The following is a 21,951-nucleotide window of genomic DNA, read 5'->3' as shown; positions in this document are numbered from 1 at the left end:
AACCCAAAGAAAAACAAATAAATACAGAATCAAACAAACAGAAACAAAACAAGCCACAAAGAAAAAAGATGCTTTGCTCAAAACTCAGCCATGTTTTTTCACCGAAATCATTCAGGTATGTATTTTGACAACATATTCTCTGATGCTATGAAGTAACTTGAGGGTGGAAGGAGGGCAGAAGAGGTGATGAAGCGCGTCATGCCTATCATCTCTGCTCGACTGCTCCTGAAAAATCAGGAGAATTTTCTCACGTTTGTGTAACCCTGTCACTGAAGAAACACAACTAACAGTGAGATTCTGCAGGTCAGTGTGGACACACCTGCATTCACTTTCACCCTAATCCATGCATACATCTGCCACAAGTGCTTCTACATCTCCAGTGATGGAGCTCTGTAAATTCCCCAGGCATCTGCACCATGGTTTCACTGTCACCATCATCACAGTTTTTATTATCTAACTTCAACATTCCCTGATTCAACCTGAAACCTTACTCCATGTCTTAACCATCAACAAAATAAAGAATAAAACACCAATAAAAGATTGCTTTCTGTGATTTAGATGCCATACCCTGTATATGAATCCTTTGGGGATTTTTATCTGCCTTTTTTTGGAAACCATGCAACACTGATGACTTCCACTTGCAGTCTTTATCCATCCCCCTGCAGACCTTTCTCTAAAGGACCACTGCGAAACCCACTGTTCCTCATGTTAAGCTGGCTACCTAAACACAGTATTTTGCACTTGCTGCCAATTTTCTAGATTATCTTTCAGTAACCAAAATAATTTTAATCTTACAAGATACTTGCCATTCCCCCTATTTCCTATCAGCTGCGAATTTGTTAAGTACGCCTCAATTCTATTACAGTGGTCATTACTAAAAAGACCACTGAAAAGAATGAGACAAAAAGATCTTGTGGTCCCTCACTCAACCTCTGCTTTCTGACAAACTCCACTGACTACTCTTTTCCAGAGAGTTTGCCAAGTCACTTAATGCTGGCATTAACCAAAGCACTCTTCTCCAGCTAATGGAGAAGTAATGGAGTAAGTGCACACACACCAGTTTCCTGAAGTTACGGCTGACACCTCCCACTTTCTCTCCCTCTACTCTTGAGGGTGCAACTTCCACACAGAAAGAGACTGAGGTTTGCACAGATCTGTTAAACTCTTGTATGTAAAGCGGGACTGAAAGAGGCAGACTGATAAACACCATTTAACACCGATTTTGCAGCTCCTGCATGTTGCTTTTATTTTAATATCTTAGCTTTTATTTTTTAACAGGGGATGCAGAAGCACGTACGAACACAGACCCTGTGCCAGTGAGTTCACAGTACAGGAGAATTTTACTTAGGTAGGTGAGTTCTGGACATAACTAGAACACCAAAAAAACACCTAGCCAGTAAGCAATACTTATCACTGGCCTTATCACATCAGAAGGCCAGATGACAGGTAATGCTTTTTTAAATGACACAATTAAGAGACTGAAACTTAAGCAGATCTGTCGTTTCAGTATGTAAGTAAATGTATTACTTCAATGCTACTGAACTTGTGTAAGTAAAGAGAGAAGCAATGATAATCATTTACAGAACGCTGACAATAACGGGGTGGGGCTTTGCCAGAGCACAAAGAACCAGGACAGATGAGGTCTGCTGTGAACAGCAGCTGCTGGGGATAGGGCTCCACAGGCAGGTATTAAACCCACAGCAAGTCTCATCTTCCAAGGAAAGAAAATTCAGAGGTAGGAGAGGGATCCTTTTAAAAATCCAGAGCCTCTGCATGTGTCAGATCTTCAGAATGGATTTCAATTAACTGAAATTCTCACAAACAGTTCAGGAAACTATTAATTGAAAAGGACCAGTGAAAAGGACTGTAAGCAACTGGTGTAATCAGAGAGCAGTTCAAAGACTGGAATTTCAGGAATGCATGGGGCAATGTCTTAGGAGGAATGACTCACTCCAATTAATGAAGCAAATGGAGTTCCATCTACCTTCCTCCAAGGAAAATTTCCAGGAAGCTTGAGTGTTTCTAACAAGTCAGTCTAAGCCAAGTCAGACGACAATAGTGCTGGGAGTCAGACCTGCCAACACCTTCAAGTGTCCTGTGCATCCAGTTCAGAACCAGGAGGATCAACACAGATGAAGCAGTTTTACATCTGAAAACAAACTCACTGTACAATACTCTGTAATCAGCCTATCCTCTACAGCACTGGCAGCAAAATAACTAAAAATCATCTGCATTAATAAAGCTGCTAAACCAATTCCCTATTTAAAAGCAAGCTTGAAAACGTGAGACTGTGGCTCACAAGCCTGTCTAGAGGAAAGTGCCACAAATGACAGCAGCAAGTGTGCTGGGCAACTGAAGGATGGCAGAGCGACATAGATGACAACATCACATCATTGTTTATATACAGACACATTAGAATGAGAAATGTTGGCACATTAACATAAAATCATGTTCTTGGTCCCATGAAGACTTTTCACTAGACAGTCTAATTCATAATTTCCAATATAATTAAAAGTCTTGGAGTCTATCAGTCTTCAGATCTACTCTCCAAATGCCATTTTCCCACTTACCTCACCCAACTGCAAACAGTCTCCACTAGGTTCTGAAAATTCCAATGCTGTCACCTTCTCCTGGATCACTCAATACACACTCGTTCTCTACACACTGATCTATAACACGACATGCTATACAAATACAGCCACAGAGATAGTGCCCAATTAGATCTGTTTGATCCCTTTTCCTCATGTAACATGAAACGCTCCCTAATGAATAACCACACAGCTGGTCAGTGTCTAGTATTTCACGTTGCTAATGCTAGAACTTCAGAAATAGCTTCAAGACTCTATAGCTTTACTTATTTCAAAATGCAGTTATTGTGCTTTCATCTCCAGAACCTGAGGAACAAATGCAGAGTAAATTTTTTTAAACAAAGCTCATTTTTCCAAGTATACTACAACTGAAACAATGCACACCTCTCCTCCCTCTCCATCTGTAATAATTACAAAGTAAAGGGTATCTCATTTAAAACTTCCCAGTATTCATGGTCTATCTGACCCTTAACAATTCATGATTTTGTTGTACTCTGTTTATCCACTCTATATTCAAACATGCCAAGGTCTTCACTGTCAGAATCACAGAATGGTTTGGGTTGGAAGGGAACTTAAAGCTCCTCCAGCTCCAATCCCTGCCACAGGCAGGGACACCTTCCACTAAAGTAGGTTGCTCCAAGCCCCATCCAACCTGGCCTTGAACACTGCCAGGGATGGGGCAGCCAGAGCTTCTCTGGGCAACCTGTGTCAGTGTCTCACCATCCTCACAGTGAAAAACTTCCTCCTAATAGCTAATCTAAATCTACCTTATTTCAGTTTAATTATTAATTAATTAAATTATTAATGAAGATACTTAGTATCAGGAAGCCAAGGTCTTTCATTTCCCTGCAACAGACTAATTAGTTTAGAGCACTGCAACCACTTGCTAATCTTTATTATTTTACAAGAGCTTTAAGAGCTTTCGAAACTGTAGCACTGTATTAAAGCCATATATTATATATTCCTTCTACTCTTTGATTTTGTAGTTTAATTTTAAAACACTTACATGTATGTAATAAGCAGTCCTTTTAATCTGCAACATTTCCACTATATTCACGAGGAATTATTTTCTTCTCTATATCTGCACTTCTATTTTACTGATCATATCAATGCTGAGAACCACCTGCTTTTCTAACTTCAGTATCATAGATCCTTTATTTCAAGCCTCTTTTAGCCATCATACATGCTGTGCAACAGTTTTTCATCTGTTCTGTTTTCTACTGTATACCTGAATGTCAACCCCTCTACTACCACCGCTATCACAGTATTACATGACTTATATGAAAATGCTCTGGATTTACTTGCCTGTTGTATGCTGTCTCCATTAACCATATGAGGTAGAAGTGGCACTTCATTCAGTATAGGTGTAGCTTCTAATGGAGGCGGCTGGTCGGCCATCATGTCTGAAAAGCATTCATTGACAACTGCTTAACCACCTGCCAAAACAGAGAGTGCCAGTGTCGGTTATGTCTTTGCCCTCCACCGAGTAATTAATTCTCTATTTTGCCTAACTTGGCAACAATATTTCAGAAGAAAAACAAAGCAGTGCCTTCAGATTTTTGTGTTTTTTCTTCCTTCTTCCACAAAACAAAGTCAAACACTTGGCCACTGATATTAATCAAATCCTTTAATGAGAGAAGAACATTTGAAAACTCAGTAGGAAAATATAATCAGAATTCAACATTCTACAACTCTCCCCCCAAAATGTTCAAATAAACTGATTTTAACTGTAGGCAATACTTACTATAAAATGCCCACTCTGAAAAACTTGTGCAAACTGACAGTCTTAAAAGCATGGAGGGGATCACGTCATCAATCCAAGTTCTTCACAATGGAGTCTACCCATGTAGTCTGATACATTATCCTACTTTTCAAGCAGTGAATCAAAGCAACACGTATCCTCCTTTAAAAAATAATGCTCTTCAAATATGCACCATGCATGTACAACTTGACATGCCACGAGTGATGAAACAGGTATGTAAGTGAAGTAATTACACAGTAGCATAACTCACACTTATACAGCACTTTCTTCCTAATTTTGTAGTTACAATTTCTAAATTGCCTGTACTCCAGAACCCAAGGTTCAGGCCAAATAATACACACACTGCACACACATTTCAGTGTCTGTGATGATCAAAAAAGCCCCCAAACCATGCAATTTCCTTAATGTTGCAACATGTCGTCAATACAAAAGTCTGACACAGTGGAAACGAAGCTTAAGGCAACACAAGAGAGTGGAGTACTTTGTACAAGCATCTTTGACTAAATGCAGAACTGCACATGGAAAAGTGCTGCACAGCTTTGGGCTTCTAGTGAATAATGTGTAACTATACAAGTCAAAATACAATCCAAATGTCAAAATACAACTCAAATGTTAGTGAATTTTCAGGGTATAGTTAATTCAGCATCCATAAAAAGCACAAGATAACAGGATACAGGAAATGCTGACACTTCCTTCTCCCTTCCCATTACCTCCTAAAAACCCATACAGAAGACAAAATGCAGTTAGTATAGTTCATTTCATAAAAATAAAAATCATTCCCTCCACTCAAATCTGTGCATGAATCAAGTCAGTCTGCACACAACTGCCAAATCCCATTTCAGTTCTCTACAGCCAGGATGGAAATGACAATGTCTGGGGGAGCAGGGGAGACAGGAAAACTCCTGATTAATTTTGTGCTTATAGGGCTGAATCTTCAGCAGATTAGCAACAGTGGTATAAATATCACAGCCCAACTGTTATAGTTTCTTCTGGTTTAACTCACGTTGTTCTTGAAGGGTCTGTAATGAAAACTGCCTTCACAATGATTTCTCCTGTGCTTCCATTACAAGGGAGAGGCTAGCAGCATCCACCGGTAAAAACCACATTCCTTCTTGTTTGCAAAAGCATCTCAAAATAACTGATACAAATCACACAGCCACAAAATGCAGCACAACAAAATACCCAAGACTGCCAAAGAAACCAGCTCATTTTGCATACCAATTGTTCTCTGGGTCTGCTCCAGTTGCAATTTTAAGAGGCCAAATATGACTGCAACAGATCAAGGGCTAGAAACGACCTCCAAAGTTTAAATTTATACCAGGTTTATCCTAAATATACTTAACTACCTTAGCATGTTAATTTGTTTCCTGAGTAATCTTCCATCCTATTTGTCAGATTTTGAATTACCTGTGCCAAAGAAACAAATCCATCTGATTGTATATAACGATTCCATTTAAAAATAACTGCATGGTAAACCTGCCAGTCAGGATGTTAACATTAGGGCAGAAGTTTCTTTCACTACACCTCTCCTATTTCTAGAGGTTTAGAGGTTAGATCTAAGTTTTAAGAGCTGTAACAGCAACTCAGTATACACAGGCAGACTGAAAATACTTTATATATGTGCACAGTCTCAATTTCTTTCATCTAAGAACCTCAAAGACAACAGAAATTAGCACTTAATATAAAGGGGAAAACCCTTAAACCAAAAAGCAAATATATCTGCATTCAAATGCTCAACTCACCAAAATAACCAGCTGTAGAAAGACGTGTTCTGAAACAAGCCAAATACCACCTGCAATTTTAAATAAACAGTCAAAGTTTCTGTCCTCATATCCCACATTGGCTGAATATAATTCTCTGAGGCTTCATCTATGCTGCTGAGCAGCAGTGCAGCCAGGACAAACTGCAGAGCACAGCACCAACATCCATGTGGTTTTTAGACTCCTTCACCTACTGCCTAATGACACAGGTAGTATTCACATTTACACCTACACACATATGTTCTACTTGCTTGGTGTTGTAACTCCCTATTTTTCAGAGGAAGAACTTTATACTTGAAGCATCAGGAAACAAGTGTTTTTATTCAGTTGACGACAACCTCCAAAAATAGCAAATACAGTTTCATGTCTTAGCAGGAATCTTCATCTGGTCAGAGAAAATAGAAGTACTCGTGTAAATGAAACCATTTTAATAACTCTTGGGCAGTTTCACCTCACTTAGACTGCTCACATTTTACTGCACAGCTGGGCTCAGATGGCTGCAAGTGGCAGAACACCAACAATGAAGAGGAAAATCCCACTGCACACCAACAGATTTGCAAAAACCAGGCTCTTCTGGCTTTAGAGCACAGCTTCATTCCTTGAAAACACAGATAAAAGAGCAGCAAAAGACACTTCTGCTCTCAAATGTAGCACCTCTGCTGGTAAAGAAGCATCGGTCTCAACTCCTCCCAAGTTTAATACATAAAACTTTTCAAGAGGAAAAAAAGCACTCCTGCTGAGCATGTTATCAACAGGTTCGCGCTGCAAAAGTCTCCATTCATTCAAGGAAGGAGATGGTATTTGGGTAAATAAAAAGAGAATTCCTGAAAAGTTATTACATACTCAACACAATTTCCTGAAAAACAAAACAAAGAGAGATCTATCTTGAAAAGCCATTACCCACACCCTCTTACTGCTAGTCTAGAAGTCAGCCAGCTGATTCCAAAGCAAAGGTAGAGGGCAACAGCTGCATGGTCAGAGAGGAGACTTAAGGGTCTTAAACCCACCTCCACCCACAGCTCCCACCATACAAGTCCTACCAGTTCTCACAGCTCCCCTCAAACGCTGTCACTGACCTCAACCCTTCGGTTCACCATAAACAACATTAGCTTGGACAGACAAATCCAGCTGGTGAGTTGTACATGGACCAAAAAGGAACAGCCTACCTACAGGCAGAACTGCCTCAAAAGGCTTCTCAGGTCCCCTAAAGCTACTTTGCTCTATCACATGCTTTGTAACAGAGGCTAAGACTACTATATTCCACAGTCCATTCTCAGCAGGTAGGTGTTGTAAGCTTATCATCACTACCAACTATCCAAGTGGTCCGTTTTCAGAGTTGCAAAGGAATATAATGAGAATTAGTGGATCACTGTACATGAATTAATAGCAGAATTTGCAGACATAGCTTCTAGAGCTTTGTTACCATGCACTGGAGGGTTTTGAGTACGGAATTAAATAGATTAAGCTTTAGAAAGGTTACATTTTGCAAGGAAACTTCTGGCCTGATTCATTCCTTTGCAATGGTTTCTATTAGACAGCAGCTAAAGGTCATTCCCAAACCTTGTTTGAGCTGAAAGATGAACTCAGCCCATGCAGACATTAAAAAAAAAGAAAAAAAGAACTGGGACTACCCATCTTGGAAACAAACATTCTGAAGCACTCTTTTAGCAAAGCCGGAAGAAGTAATGGCAGGTATCACATTTCCAATTTAACAGAAATCAACAAGGGAAACAGCTTGAGCTTTGGCCTTCTAAGATTATTTGTTCAAGACACACACATCTAAACAGCTGAAACAGTCTGTCACGTATTTCACAACACAAAACAAAAATTTAAACTAAATAAAACCAGTCTGTATTTGAAAAATATAGCCCGAGAAGTGTTTCTGAGTAATTCAACACTGTGCCAGTGTAATATGGTTAATCATGTTAACCATATTAAAAGAAAGGCAATATTTTCCACTGACAGTCTCGCACTACAAAGGCTTCTAAGGAAAACAGAAAATTTTAATGACTAGCCTTCCAGAAAACAATTACAGCACACAGCGGCTGTGCCTGACCTCACTTCCTGACATAGTAAAAAATGCCGAGACTCTGGAAGACTGAAACATTGGCCTTCCCTTTTCTTCAGCCCAAATTCTTCTCAACCAGTGCTGCAGTCATCCTGGACCCCGGCCAGCTCCAGAGGATCCGCACTGAGCTCAGTGTTCATTGATTCATGCCTATTCCCTGCTGAAGAGAAAGCTGGGCTATTATGCTCCTAGACAGAACTAGAGAAGCAAAGGCAGGTAACTGAAGAGTCTCTGACACTAAGATCATTGTACTTTAAGGCTGGAAAATATCATGAATTTTCATGATTTTAAAATTAAAATCTAAAATAGTGAAATAGTTTCAATCCAAAGTGACATAAACAATTCTAGTACACAGGGGGAGTCACTGACAAATGTTTCTAGTGGCTTCAGTAAACAAAGCTTACCCCATTAGAAAGCCTCCTTTAACCATTCCATAGATTCACAGAACGGTTTGGGTTAGAAGGGACCTTAAAGCTCATTCAGTTCCAACCCCTGCCAGAGGCAGGGCCACCTTCCACTAGAACAGCTTGCTCCAAGTCCCATCCAACCTGGCACTGAACACTGCCAGGGTTCCACAGCTTCTCTGGGCAACTGGTTCCATTGTCTCACCACCTTCACGGTGAAGGATTTCTTCCTAATACCTGATCTCAATCTCCGCTCTGTCAGAGTAAAGCCATTCCCCCCCTTGCCTGTCCCTACATGCCCTTGCCAAAATCCCCTTTCCAGATTTCTTGTCAGCCTATTTAGACACTGTTAGCTGCTCTAAGGTCTTCCTGGACATCTCCAGGATGTCATTGGAACTATAACCTTTAATCATATTAATAGAATATGAGATAATCTATTGTGCAAATGTGTACTAATTTCATCTGTTTAGCAAGGTCTGAAAATCCTGTTATCTCATATTAAAATGTTTTCCAAGTACATTAAAAATCTCTCTCCAGAAATACATGGCACAGAATCTAATGGGGGGAACAGAAATGGATTAGCTTCATTTCACTGGCCAGACTAGAAGCTAAACTGGTTTCACAAATGGTAGGAAAAAAAAAAGTTCATAAACCCACACAGAAGCTACCACAAAGACTATCTTCATTATAGTAAGTGCTGGATTTAATATGGGAAAGCTCCTATTCCAAGGAGCTTAAGTGGAGACTTTATTTTTAAATAGAGCATGCCTGAGTTGGAAAGAACAATGTGTCCAGGACCTGAGAGGAAGTCTGATGGAGAGTTAGAAATATAGCTCAGACTTCCTGATTTCTAGGTTCAGTGCCTTATGCAACCTTCCAGCCTGATCAGAAGTTTACATTTACTGGAGGAAGTAAACTAGTACTATACTGCTATTTATTAAAAGCGGTGTTGTAGAAAACCCTAAAGCTTTAATAATAAATTTTTATATTACAGAATTACTTTACACACACTCTAAGCTAACAAGTTACACTGGCATCGGTATTCTCTGGAGGTTGTTAAAAAGAACATCAGCAAACCCAAACAAAAGTCATCCCCAACCTCAGACTAAGGAATAGCCTCATCATGAAGATGAAACCTTTTTAAGGAATTCTGAAAACCCCTCACCCCTCTGATCTGGCATTTATGCCCCACACAATTTTGAGGTAGGAAAGATTTTGGAAAAATGATACGAGTTACCCTCTACCACCCAAGTTTTTCAAATAAACAGTATTAACAAGGTGTTTAAGATATCATCCCGATCCTAAAATAGTTCCACAAGACCACACATGAGACATTCTAGGTGGACTAGTTTACCTTTAGCAAGATTAAGGAACAAGAGACTTTATCAGATATAACAGAACCTCAGTTACAAGTTCAGCTCTGCAGAGAGACCACCACTGCTCCGTAACAGCCATCTGTTCAAAACTAAATACATGTTTTGATTAAAATGTTGGGATTAATTTATGACACCCAAGTGAATCTGTCTGCACCATCTTGCAGGAAGTTAGGCTTCCAGCCAGAAGGGCACCAAAACTTTGATACTGAAAACATTCTTCATGACTTATCCAACAAATGTGCTCTAACATTTTTAACACTTACAGCTGTAAAGCCTGATGTCATTTTGATCTAGATCTTGCAAGGACCTTGCAATTTTCACCTAGGTGAGGTCTGCAGCCCCAGCACAAAGAAACTCAACAAACCACCCACCCAACTCCCAGAAACACAGTTCAAGGTTTCCACACTCTGCACCAAGTGTTTTCTTTTGGAAATTCTTTTAAAATATTCTTCTGACATCTAAAAAGCAACAATTCCAAAAACATTTCTCTGTGTTTTCTGTTACTTAAATACTTATTCTAAAGCAGTGCTAATAGTTTCCAAGGTAAAATATAAGTGACCACAAGCCTTTTATCACTGCCCAGACAGACCTTCTGCCCTCACAAAGACCACCTGTGGATCAAATACATCAGGCCAGGCACCAGAAGGACCTCTAGTACCTTCCTGAAGGCTGCAGAAAGTTGGAACACAGAGGAATGACCTGGGGCAGGGGTGAAGTGTAAATGCTCTACAGGAGAGCAGGGACAGGATGTAGAAGCAACTAGCAAATTACAGAAGGATATATTTTTTCTAAAGACCATTTAATTAAGTATTAAAGCTCATCTCTCAGGGTACTGTGAGACTTGACTGCTCATAGAAATTCTCCCTGAAGGAGAAAAAAGAGTGAGATGGAAAGCCCTCGTATCACCAAAACACTGCTAAAAATGCAGAGAAACAGCAGATACAACATACTAAGGCACTTGGGAACTCTGACCCAAGTGATAACATCAACTTTTATCCTCCCTTAGCAACGTGGATGAGGTTCCTGATGTGATTGTGCCAGAAAAGCAATAAAAAAGAGAATTGCTCCTCTCCACCCTCAAATAGAAACTACAGCAGCAACCGCCCATAGCACTGAAGAATTCTTTTCTAGCTTGAAACTACATCCCTCCAGATTGGAGTGTTCTATTCCATGGGGACAAAAAAGGCAAATGCAGAGTCTTGAAGGGTATTTAGTGCTCACAATAGGGGGCTATACACATCTTTGCAGTGACTGCAAAACTTCTTGCTGTTCTTCACAAGAGAAACGCAACTGTTATAAACTGTGACCTGGGAAGGAAGTGTCTGTCAAAGCCCAGAGTACATTAGGTTTGACTTGATTATAGCTGTTATTTAACAATATGCTCATCAGTCACATTAGGGCCATGTCTGTCCTCTTAATTATCCCTTTATGAGGCCTGTAAAGTTTGCATTAACAGTTTCTATAACACAAACATGACATTACTTTTAGATAAATATTTTCTTTCATTGTTTTAGTTATTTTATGCCTTTACTTTTATTGCCAGAAAAGCAAATCGTATCCTAAGCACTTCTGTGCTGCTTCCAAAGAGACCAGCCCCATAAACCAAAACCCAGTAGCTCCTTTTGAAAGGTCCCATTCCTGCTTCTAGAAGTGTTCAAGAGAATTGAACACCTCAAAGGACTAAGCCCTTAAAGTGTTTCATTCTTATTTCAACTTCAAAAAAATAATAGGATTAAGAAATTTTCCAGCTGTCTCAATGTTGTTTTTTGTAAAAAAAAAAAAAATTAATAAAAAATTAAATGCAAACCTGCTTCTTTCCACCAGCCAGGAAGATGACATTTTGTGGCACAAGCACTCATTTTAATGACCTAAAGCTACATAAAGCATAACATTTTCAAGCTTATATTTAATAGCTTTTAATGAATGCAATGAAACAATGTATTTATTTCAAACCTTATTTTCTAAGTATGAAACTGTGCCCCCTGCATTTCCAAACTCTGTTCTGGTTTTTCAGTCAGGACACCAGTTTATTTACACATTAACAACATACTACTGGAAATCTATGCCCAAACATCTATTTAAACCACTTAGAAGCTGTGGAAGTACATACACCAAGGTTCATTGAAAAGTAATTCCAAAACCACTTCTGATCAGAGCCACAAGAAGTAGAGCACTGTGGAAATGAAAAAAAAAACTATAAAAATATGAGAAAGGAAAACCCTGCAAGAACAAAAGCAGTTACAGTGTTCTCACAGGACTCGGGCCGCAGTCATGACATTAACTGTGGTAAAGAACAGCTGGAAAGCTCCAAGGGTACTTCTTTGCAAATACACACTCTGGAAAGACAATGCTACATTCTCAAGAGCACTTCTGTGTACCTGAAAACATGTACTGGTGCTATTGCAGTAACAGCCGCAGAGGAATCTGAACTGGTCAGCAAAAAGGTAGCTGGAGTTTACACCTTTAAGTAACTACAGATCAGAACAGATGAAGCAAAATGTTTAAAACTATGCCAAGATTTACAAGATGAGAATTGCAAGTTTCTACAGGGAGCTACACATGCTCCAAGATTCTGATATTCAGGTTAAGTATCCGGATAAATAAGTACAATTCTTCCCTACGGGACAAACTTGGTCTTGAAGTGTAATGTAAACTTGAAACCATGGTAATTTTTCCCCTCAAAAGAAGCAAGTTCTGCCCATTTTTTTTTTAACCAACCTCCTTCAATTCCAGCGGGAAAAGTTCTGTTTTGAAGACTAGGAGCAATCCAAAAACACAGCTATTGTATCTGCAGACAACTCCACTGCAACACAAACACATACTCCATAGCACCTTGCTCATATGAGTTTCCTCCTTACAGGGAGGAGAAAACCTAGTTCGTAGCAAGGAATAAATATCTAAGTATTTTTAAAAGCTTTTCTTAGAACCTTCAAGTACAAGCTGGCTGAGGACCTGCCAGCAAAGTGCACACTGAAGTGCAAATTTAAGTGCACCCTGCGCCCGGCTGAGCTACTTTGTCCTACGCGATGTATTTCCGCCAAACGAGGCACACAACGCGGGTGTCAGTTTGCTGAGCCAACCACCCCTCCTGGGATTATGCCAGGGAAGCCCTAAAACTCCGACCTGTTTAGAGCCAGAGCTGGGTAACATCTGACCTAAATTAAACGGGAGAGTGTTATGGGATGTCAGACACACGCACAAAGTTGGTACAGCGGGCATGATAAAATCAAGATGCGATCCAAACGTTATTTTCCAAATGCCTGCACTCCAAATCTTGAACAATAGTTTATTTACTTTAAACTTGACCCTGAGAGACAGCAATCACCCATATTATTAAAACCAACAGTAATAATGTTATTTCCAGGAAAGGGTGCCTACCACAAGACCAGTCAGAGCAGTCAGTTGTCAAATGCAACACAACAGAAGTAAAATCAGGACTTCACCAGACTAATACAAGGAGGAGTTTGCTTTCAGGCTTCCTTAGGCACTGAAGAAAGCAAAGGCTGACTTTCTGCTAGCTCAGACTCAACCTGCTTCTGCAGATCAACAGTGTGCTTGATGTACCCCATCAACGTACAGACACAAACAAGCTTTTAATTTAAGAACTCTCTTATAAAACATGACGTCAAAAACAAGCATAAAAATACAGGGAAAGCAAAGGATTTCTTCAAGCTGTAAGAGATTATGCAAACTTCAAGCAAGGAAGAATTATTTTGATATACAAACTTAAGACTGTTTTTTTTGTGCAACATGAGAAGAGGTTCAAGCTGTAATGCTTTAGCTGCCCAGCGGATCAAATTAGTCTAGTTAAAACAGGTTATACTTAAACCAAGAGCTAAAACACACCAATAAATTACTTAAATTACCACATCTGAGCAGTCTCATGGTAACAGACCACGTGCATTTTTTTAGTTCATGGAAAATGCAAGGGAAAAAGCAAGTATGAGATCATACACATGCAGTTTAAACAAGCACACTTCACCCAGCATTTGTGACAGGCCTGGAACACACATGTAACCATTTATCACAGCTGATGCAGAGCACACACTAGAATAATTTGCTTCTGTATCTGAACTTTAAGTATTTATTGGTAAATCAGTTAACCTGCTACAAGCCTGGGGATGTAATCACATCTTAACAGCATAAGTGGAAATCATGAGTTTTGAAGAATATAAGGATGACAATTATGTGTTTTTATAAAGATCCTGTTTTAAGAAATCAAGGCATTAAAAACCAAAATGACAGTTTACAACATATCAAAAAGCTGTTTATATAGTACCTTCCAAAACTGAACATTCTTCTAAATAATCATTCTCCCTGACATTTTGAAATGGACAAAAATCTATGCAATGGTAAACAGGTTAATCCTTCTGATGAAAACAGTTATTCTGCTCAGTACTAATATGTACCATCTTACACGTACTTATACAGACCCTTACATCCTGGCAAACATTAAAGGCTGCCTTTACTCCTTCAACTATTGTATGACGAACCCAACTGAGGTTATACATTAATGGTACTGATCTTCACTAGTTTAGAACACTAATACTTCATACACCAGAACTGAAAGCTACTGATGCTATCAATGTTAAAGCTATTTAATAGAGAGCACTAAACTGCAGATAAAAACACTTCATCTAATTTTATAAACCTGCATTTAACCTGCACGGTTAAACGATTTCCCTCCCAAAATACCTATTCAACTCCAGGAGAATATAACATGCTTACCAATTTATTTCTGTAAGAAACTAAGTGCTGATCAATCTTTTGCTCATAGGACACATTCAACTTTTCTCCCAAAGACTTTTTTTGTATTTACTTATGTATTTTCATACCATATTCTATTTTACAACCATGAGCTACCATTCAGTTCCTTACTTGATTTCTTCTGTTGCATTATACCAAACATGAACAGGCCTGGGTTAAATTGCTCTTCATAACTGCCCTTCACAAAGTTGAAACTAGTGTGTTACACTCAAATTTTGGTGCATATTCACAACAGGAAAACTATTTCTTCATTAGAGGGGACCTAACTTCAGCAAAAATATAGTCCCATCAGAGAAAAAATAAAATCTGCTTGGATGCCTTTCAATTCAATGAGCAGCACATTAGCTGTGATGCAATGCAAAACCACAGTTCCATCCCCTAACACAGTTGATGAGTGATTGCTTTCTGCAAGACAGCAGCCACATTAGGCTAAAGAACACACTGTTGTAAGCTATATACAGCCAACATCACATACCAAGTGATCAAAACCTTGTCAAAGGACAGAGTTAATTAATAACTATGTCATAGTTGTGTAGCATCAATGCACACTCATTTTGAGCAGTATTAGCAACTGCTCTTTCCTGATTCACAGCCAGATCGTGAAACACAAATTCAAATATACAAATGAACTAGATAGACAGACCTCCACCCCACAGCAGGTGGTTCTACACCTAAATGTTCTGACTGAGGAAAAGCTTGACAATGGTCTTCAGGACATGCTCCCGGCAACCCTTCGAAAAACGAAAACAACTACTTTGTGTCTTTATGTCAAAAAGATGATTTCTGGTTCACAAATACTTTATACTGCATCTGCTTATTCCTCTCCCACGTAAAACACACTATTGTAGCCAAGAGCTTCTAAAACTCATCTTTACTTTGGACTACTTGTATTTTTAAGAATGCAACTGCTGTGGTTTCATGACAGTCTCATGTATCAAAAGAATTCACAGGAACCTTTATTTAAAAAAAAATAAAAAAGCTGGAGAATTCTTGCTCTCACAAGTGCCATACTGTGACAGTATTTTCTGACAGATTTCTTTCTGCTCTTCAAGCTGGTCAGTTCCATGACCTGGTAAATTCAATGACTAAGGAACTCAATTCCATGAGCTCCAACTAAAAACAATCTGAGTAAGGCCTCCTAGTTGGTTACTTATCAATACTCTACCACCCGCTTGAACTGTTTTCTACACAGGAAACACATTTCGCTAAAAACAGAATTTACTTTCTTTATCCAAAGGCCAATTATGCAAGTCTCCAAGAGAAAACTTCAGCTAAGGAGGTGGAGGGAAGAGAAGTAACATGAAAACAGAGATACGGCTGCTACCTTACAAAGTCAGTAACGTTATGTGGAAACACAGTTCTTAGCTCAAGAACTCAATCTGTTCTTCCTCCCCTCGACTTACCAAAAATTTCTTCCAGGAAAAAAAAAAAAAGAGTCCTAAGTTTAGTAAATCTGTCATACTTTTACATTATTTCACCTTACAGTGTTACGTAGAGACTTAACAAGAAAAAAATACTTCATAAAATCTGGGAGAACAGTAAGTTATGTGTAATTACCGTTGACACTCTCTTGACTTGAATGTGCTCCTGCTGATAAATCTTACACGGTCAGTGCCTGCTGTAATATGAGCAATGTGCTGTACCGTCCCTCAGTCTTCTTCCTGCAGACAAGACAAAAGTAATAGTAATTTTCTTTTTAGCGACTTGGCAAGCACAAAGTCTCGAAAAGAAGGTGCAAAAACCAACCCACATTCAGAAAAACAGCAAGAGAGACATCAGAGAAGAGCCAACAAGTAACTCCACTAGAATCAGCAAATAAACCTCAAGGAAGACTCCACTGGGAAATGACCAGAAGACCTCACACAGCCTTCTAGTGTTCATTCAGTATGTACAGAAGGCAAAACCTGACAAATGGGGAAACACTGCACATGCATTTAATGCAACTAATACCAGCCAAAGACACTCTGTTGCTTAAGCTATGATCTAATTAGTGAAAGGTAACTTGAACACTGTGCAGATGGTTCCCGTATATCCTGTGGGTATTAAGTGTTTTTACCTACTTATCTACTCAGTGCTCAATTCCTCTATAGACAACAAATTTAAATCATCACACACATACTTTTCCTTTGGTAAGGTTCATAAAAAAAAGACATAAATTGTACAATATGGAAAATAAAATCAGGTTACTGTTACAGGGCAGCACACCTTCATTCTAGAAACTGCTTCACCACCAGGAGAAGGCAATGAACAGCCTCGGTAGTCACTGAAGCCATTTAAGATGTTATATTTAATAATGTAAGAATCATCACCTTTCTCAAGCTACTGTATCCAGAACAAAGCTCCAATTCCTGAGTGATCTGCATATTGAGGATTACAAATTGCACAGTTTTGGTTCTCCAAATTCAGCAAGACTTTATAAATATTAGCCAATCCCCAATATAGTTTTTCTAAAGGTAAGGCACAGGCAGGTATGTCCTGCAGTTTTGCTGAACACTCCGAGAAATCCCTGCCCTGTAGCTCACCGAGGTAATTTAGTGACTGAGCTGGCTGACTTTGCACTGAGCCAGCTAGGAGAAGCTCACAGCTTCCTCCTGCAAACACAGCACATCCATTGTTATTTTCCTCAGAAAGGTGATACTATCTTGAAGTTGCAGATGTTTCTGAAGTCACAGCCTAATAAACGTTCCTTAACTACTTTTAATAAAACATGGGTGAAGATAGTATAAAGCATCAGGCCCCAACACTGGAAAAGTGAATCTTGAGCAAACAGAGACATTTTTTACACCAATCAAGATAGTGGGAACAGCAGCAGATTTACATTAAGATTGAAACAGACTAAGGGCTCTGAGCCAGCGGTCTGTCTTTGCTGGTCAATACACAAAAAGGATTGTGTTAGCACCACTGAAAGAATAAATTATCGCTGCTTTTACAATAAGCTCTTCAAGAATGCAATAAAGAGTTCAGTGTGTGCTCCTCACTAAGGAATCCAAAACTTTTCAGTTAAAGTCTGGCTTGCAGCAAAGATAACAGCTGAAAACTAACCATTGTGATCTTGGTAAGCTTCATGACAACTTGGTAAAAACAGGTGAAAAAAAGAGAAAAGGTTACTTCTGAGATTCACCAGCCTCAAAACCAGAACAATGAGCGACCACAATTTTAAATACTGATAGCTCAGACCTGATAATCTTGAGATAAATTAGAAATGAGAAACGTAATTGTTTTCCTAAGCTCTCTTGACTGTTGCAGTATTACTAATATTAAGGCTTTCTCATCTGCTTTCAGAGATAAATTTAAAATTCTTCTCTGATAAAAAGAAATGTTGACAGGAAATTAAGAAAACATGTAACTAGGGAAGGCATTCTTACAACATTTCATACCAGCTTCTGACTTTGATGCAGAATATTGTAAGAATGTGCTTCCCAGTTGTCTACTTTCTTAAAAGTTACAGCCGTACTCCTGTGGTTTGACAAGAAGCCTTCAAGTTGGGGAAGTAGCAGGTCATCAAATCAGTGTCAGTCTTCCAAGCTTACAACGTGTATTTTAATCTGCTTGAAATTCACCCAAAGGGATTCCAAACCTTTTTCAACAATGGGTATACAAACAGGTGTACAAATACACACACAGAACTACCCAAACACATAGCACTCCTGGGGGTGTTTCGCCAAGGCCAGGCTCTTGTGAGCAGAATGCTGGAGTCTTTACTGTTTGCGTGGTACATACAAAACGTTGAGTTTTAAGGACTCAAAAACCTTTCCTGAAAATAAACATAAAAGATGGAAGATTGTTGGCATAAGTGTAACAACCCAGGCAGTCAATACGATGCAGATGACAGCCTCCAAGAAAACTCAAACAGAAAACCATCAGGAGTGTTATACAGAACATTTATAGTCAACTTTGTTGTAAATTTGGTTTCAGTACAACATCAAAGAAAGATGCAGATTGTGATCAAGGATTATGGCAGGAAATGGATTTGTGCAGACAAAGTTATCTTTATTCTCTCTAAAGGTGAATACACTAGGAGTTATTGTTTTGAACTATTCCGACATCCAGTTTCTCAAAACCACTGGCAAGTAAAAACACTGTAGTAAAATTAACTACCCAATTTTACAAACTAAAATTAAGCCAGCCTAATATTATAGAAATGAACCCCGCCTGCAGTATTCATCTGTGCAGATACAAAGCCCGAGAAGTTGAAGTTGTTCCATTTTGTTGTCAAAGTGCTACTTAATTCCAGGCCAAGTTTTTCAAAAACTTGCTGCAACAATACCAAGCCTACAACCAAGTGAACAACTTGTAATAGCTTGCTCCAGGAGACGTTTAAGACAGTCAATGCAAGTCCCATTTATTCACAGGCAGCTGTGAATCACAAACTAAGATCCAGGATACCAAGGAACACAAAGTAGACTGCTTTCAACTCAGCTGGACAGAATATTGGACTTATTCAATCCTAGCAAAGAACAAATTATTCCCAGTCAACAACAGCATTCCAAAACTTTCAGAGATTTGGAACACAGTAAGGTAAAAAGACCTAGACGAGAGGACAGTGTAATAGCTGGCTGGTTTTTAACATGCATCATCACAGACACAGAGCCTTGAGAAAGTCAACATAGTTCCTATTTTAGCACCTTATCCTTTTTCATGTACAAATTACATAAAACAAGGAAAGGAATGCAAGTGTGGGAAGTAACTCGGGTTTTGCTTCTTACTCACAAAGACACTGAATAAAAAACAAAGTACTTTCTTCTCCACTGGATATTAACTCCAAGGTCAATTTATTGGCTTAAAATACAGAGGATGCTTCCCTGGTTAAAATGCTAATCTGAGTCTCAGGAAATCTAGATTCAATTCCCTGCCTCACCACATACTTCCTGTGTGACCTTGGGCCATAAATATTTCGGTGCCTCAGTCTTTCCATCTGTGACTGAGATAGTATTTCCCTATTGAACCCAGTGTTGTAAAGATAAATACAAGAGAAGAACATTAGGAACTGCAGACCATAGGCATACACATACCAAGGTACCGAAGAACTTATCTGCAACAATACCCTGTGTCAATATTCACAATGAGGCATCAGGTAAAGAGCATGGAAAGTCTGCCGATGTTAAAATCCTAGCTACCACAGGACAGGAAAGACTGAATGTTCAAAGAGGTCTGAAGGCTGGATACAAACTGAAACCTCACTTAGAAAAATAAATTATCTTTACCAAAAACTTCCACTGCTCCGACAAGAAGCCTGCGCAGCAAGTTTTATACAGAAACGAAACTGAGGAACCAGCTGAGGGCAAGCTGCTAAGGGAAGCAAATACACCTGCCAGCAATGCATTATTACCCTGCTTCCCGAGGTTACCGCGATGTGCTGCGCTTGAAGGGCCTCAAATAAGAGGTAGCAGAGGGGCTGCTGAGGCTGGGGGCTGTGAATCCCTGGAGACTCCCACCCAGCCCTCCCTAGGAAAGCCAGAGCACGTTGCTGAAGTCAACAGCCTTTTGTCAGAGGCAGTAAAAAGGATTGCGCTGAAAAGCGGTCACAGTAGGGTCCCCACCTTTGCTGCTGCCCCAAGGCAGAAGGGGACAAAGCAAATTGGGGGAGGGTAAGAAATGATCGCCACCCAAACAGTAGATGACAGGACTGACCTCCCCCTGCCCCGACCCCAGGAGGAGCTGGGGGAGGTGTCTCGTACTCGAGCTGCTGATCAGCCAAGGGGAACAACTACAAGGCTACGTGGCATTTGCAGGCAGCAGCTCCGGCTGCCGAGGAGGGAGAGCGAGGGGGGGCGGCGAGGGAGAAGCTGGAGGGGGGGGGGGGAGGTTAAATGACTTAAGATCTCACCCCCCGACTCTCCCCAAAGAAACAGAAGGGAAAGAAGAGAAAGGGGAAAGACAGAGGATAATAATTAGTACGCTGGGAGAAGAGCGGGAACGGGCGTACGGCAAGGCGAGCCCGGGAACTCGCTGGCATTAATCCCATACGAGGACGCACGGCGGGGCCCGCCAGATCACCGCCGGGACACCCCCACCCTGCGAGCGGGACCGCCGCGATCCCGGCTCCGGGACCCCCCGCTGCCGAGGCGGGTCTGTCCCGTTGGAAGCTGTCTGTGTGTCCCCTCTCTCCGGGGCACCGACCTCATCATCCCCAGGTCCCCCTGAGCAGATCCCGGCCCGAAGGGCAGCCCACCCGCACAGCCTTCCTCCTCCTGCCCGGCTCCCCTTTCGCCCTGCCTCCCCCTATCCTGCCCCATAAGCCGGGCTAACCCCACCTGCCCCGTGCGCCAAGTCACCCCCCATAACCTACCCCACCCCCGGGGTCCCGCTTTTCTCCTCTATCGCCCCACACTGCGGACCCCCCCGCCCCGTCCCCCACGGTCACGTCCCCCCCATCCCCGGGCCGCCGTCCACCACCCCACCGCCTCCCGCCACAGACGGGCCGGCTCCCCTCCGCCTTCTTCCACCCCGCCTCGTCTCGGCTGGCTCCCCTCCGCTCCCGCCGCCGGCGGGTCGAGCCGGCCGCCAGCTCCTGGCACTGCCCACCGCGCCTTGGGTGGGGAGCGAAGCTCTCCCCCGGCCCGGCCCCGCCGCCCGCTCTCTCCCTCCCGCCCGCCCGCCCCGCGGGGAGAAGAGGTGCGCAGGGGGAGCCCCCGGGAGCTGGCCCCGCAGCAGCACTGACCGTGCACGGCGCCGCAGCCCCTGCCTCAGCCCCGGCGCTGCCGACCCCCAACCGACCGTTCCGCCATGATGGAATGCGGGCACTGCGCCTGCGCCGCCGCCGCCGGCCGGGGGCGGGCGGGCGCGCCAACCACAGGCCGGGATGATCTTCGTCTTCATCCGCCCTCTCCCGCGTAAAGAGAGGCGGGGGGGCGGCGGGGGAGCCCGCAGGTGGCTGGGACGGCTCGGCCGGGCGGGAGAGCGGGTGCCTGAGGGGGAGGTCGGATGGGGAACGAGGGCGGGGACGTGGCGCATCGTGGCGGAGGTGTCACCGAGCGCACACAAAGGTGCGACGGTGGCCGGAGCGGGTAGCCGGCCAGCACCCACCGTCCCGCCATGGAGGAGGCCTGTGCCGCGACCCCGGTGGTGGCTCCTGATGGCGGGTGTCCTGCCTGGGCGCTGCCCGTCACCCCAGGGCGCAGCAGCGCTGTGGGTCGCTCGGGCTGTGACACAGGAACCGGTGCCCGGCTGTGGCCGGGAGGTCTGCAGGCTCTGTCGCCCCATTGTGCCAAACCGGGGCAAGCACG

At 41.7% G+C, this 21,951-nt stretch overlaps 1 protein-coding gene across 1 annotated transcript in view; it reads right to left on the bottom strand.

The window, feature by feature from the left end:
- The window catches only part of LOC130596817 (fibronectin type-III domain-containing protein 3a-like), a 46,217-nt gene extending 24,697 nt beyond the window's left edge, over positions 1-21,520 (bottom strand). The window contains exons 1-3 of the mRNA XM_057404788.1: positions 21,387-21,520; positions 16,283-16,386; positions 3,894-4,024 (exon numbers count right to left, since the gene is read on the bottom strand). Of these exons, the coding sequence (XP_057260771.1) occupies positions 3,894-3,989 (96 nt within the window). The 5' untranslated portion in view covers positions 3,990-4,024; positions 16,283-16,386; positions 21,387-21,520. The remainder of the gene's footprint in view (positions 1-3,893; positions 4,025-16,282; positions 16,387-21,386) is intronic.
- Positions 21,521-21,951: the final 431 nt, after the last annotated feature.

Source organism: Pezoporus wallicus, unplaced genomic scaffold (assembly GCF_028554395.1).
Source record: "Pezoporus wallicus isolate ANWC-B61680 ecotype Strahan unplaced genomic scaffold, APGP_CSIRO_Pwel_v1 contig_5104, whole genome shotgun sequence".
Taxonomy (NCBI): Eukaryota; Metazoa; Chordata; class Aves; order Psittaciformes; family Psittacidae; genus Pezoporus; species Pezoporus wallicus.
The sequence above is the reverse complement of the archived record's forward strand: the minus strand, read 5'-3'. Positions and strand labels throughout refer to the sequence as shown.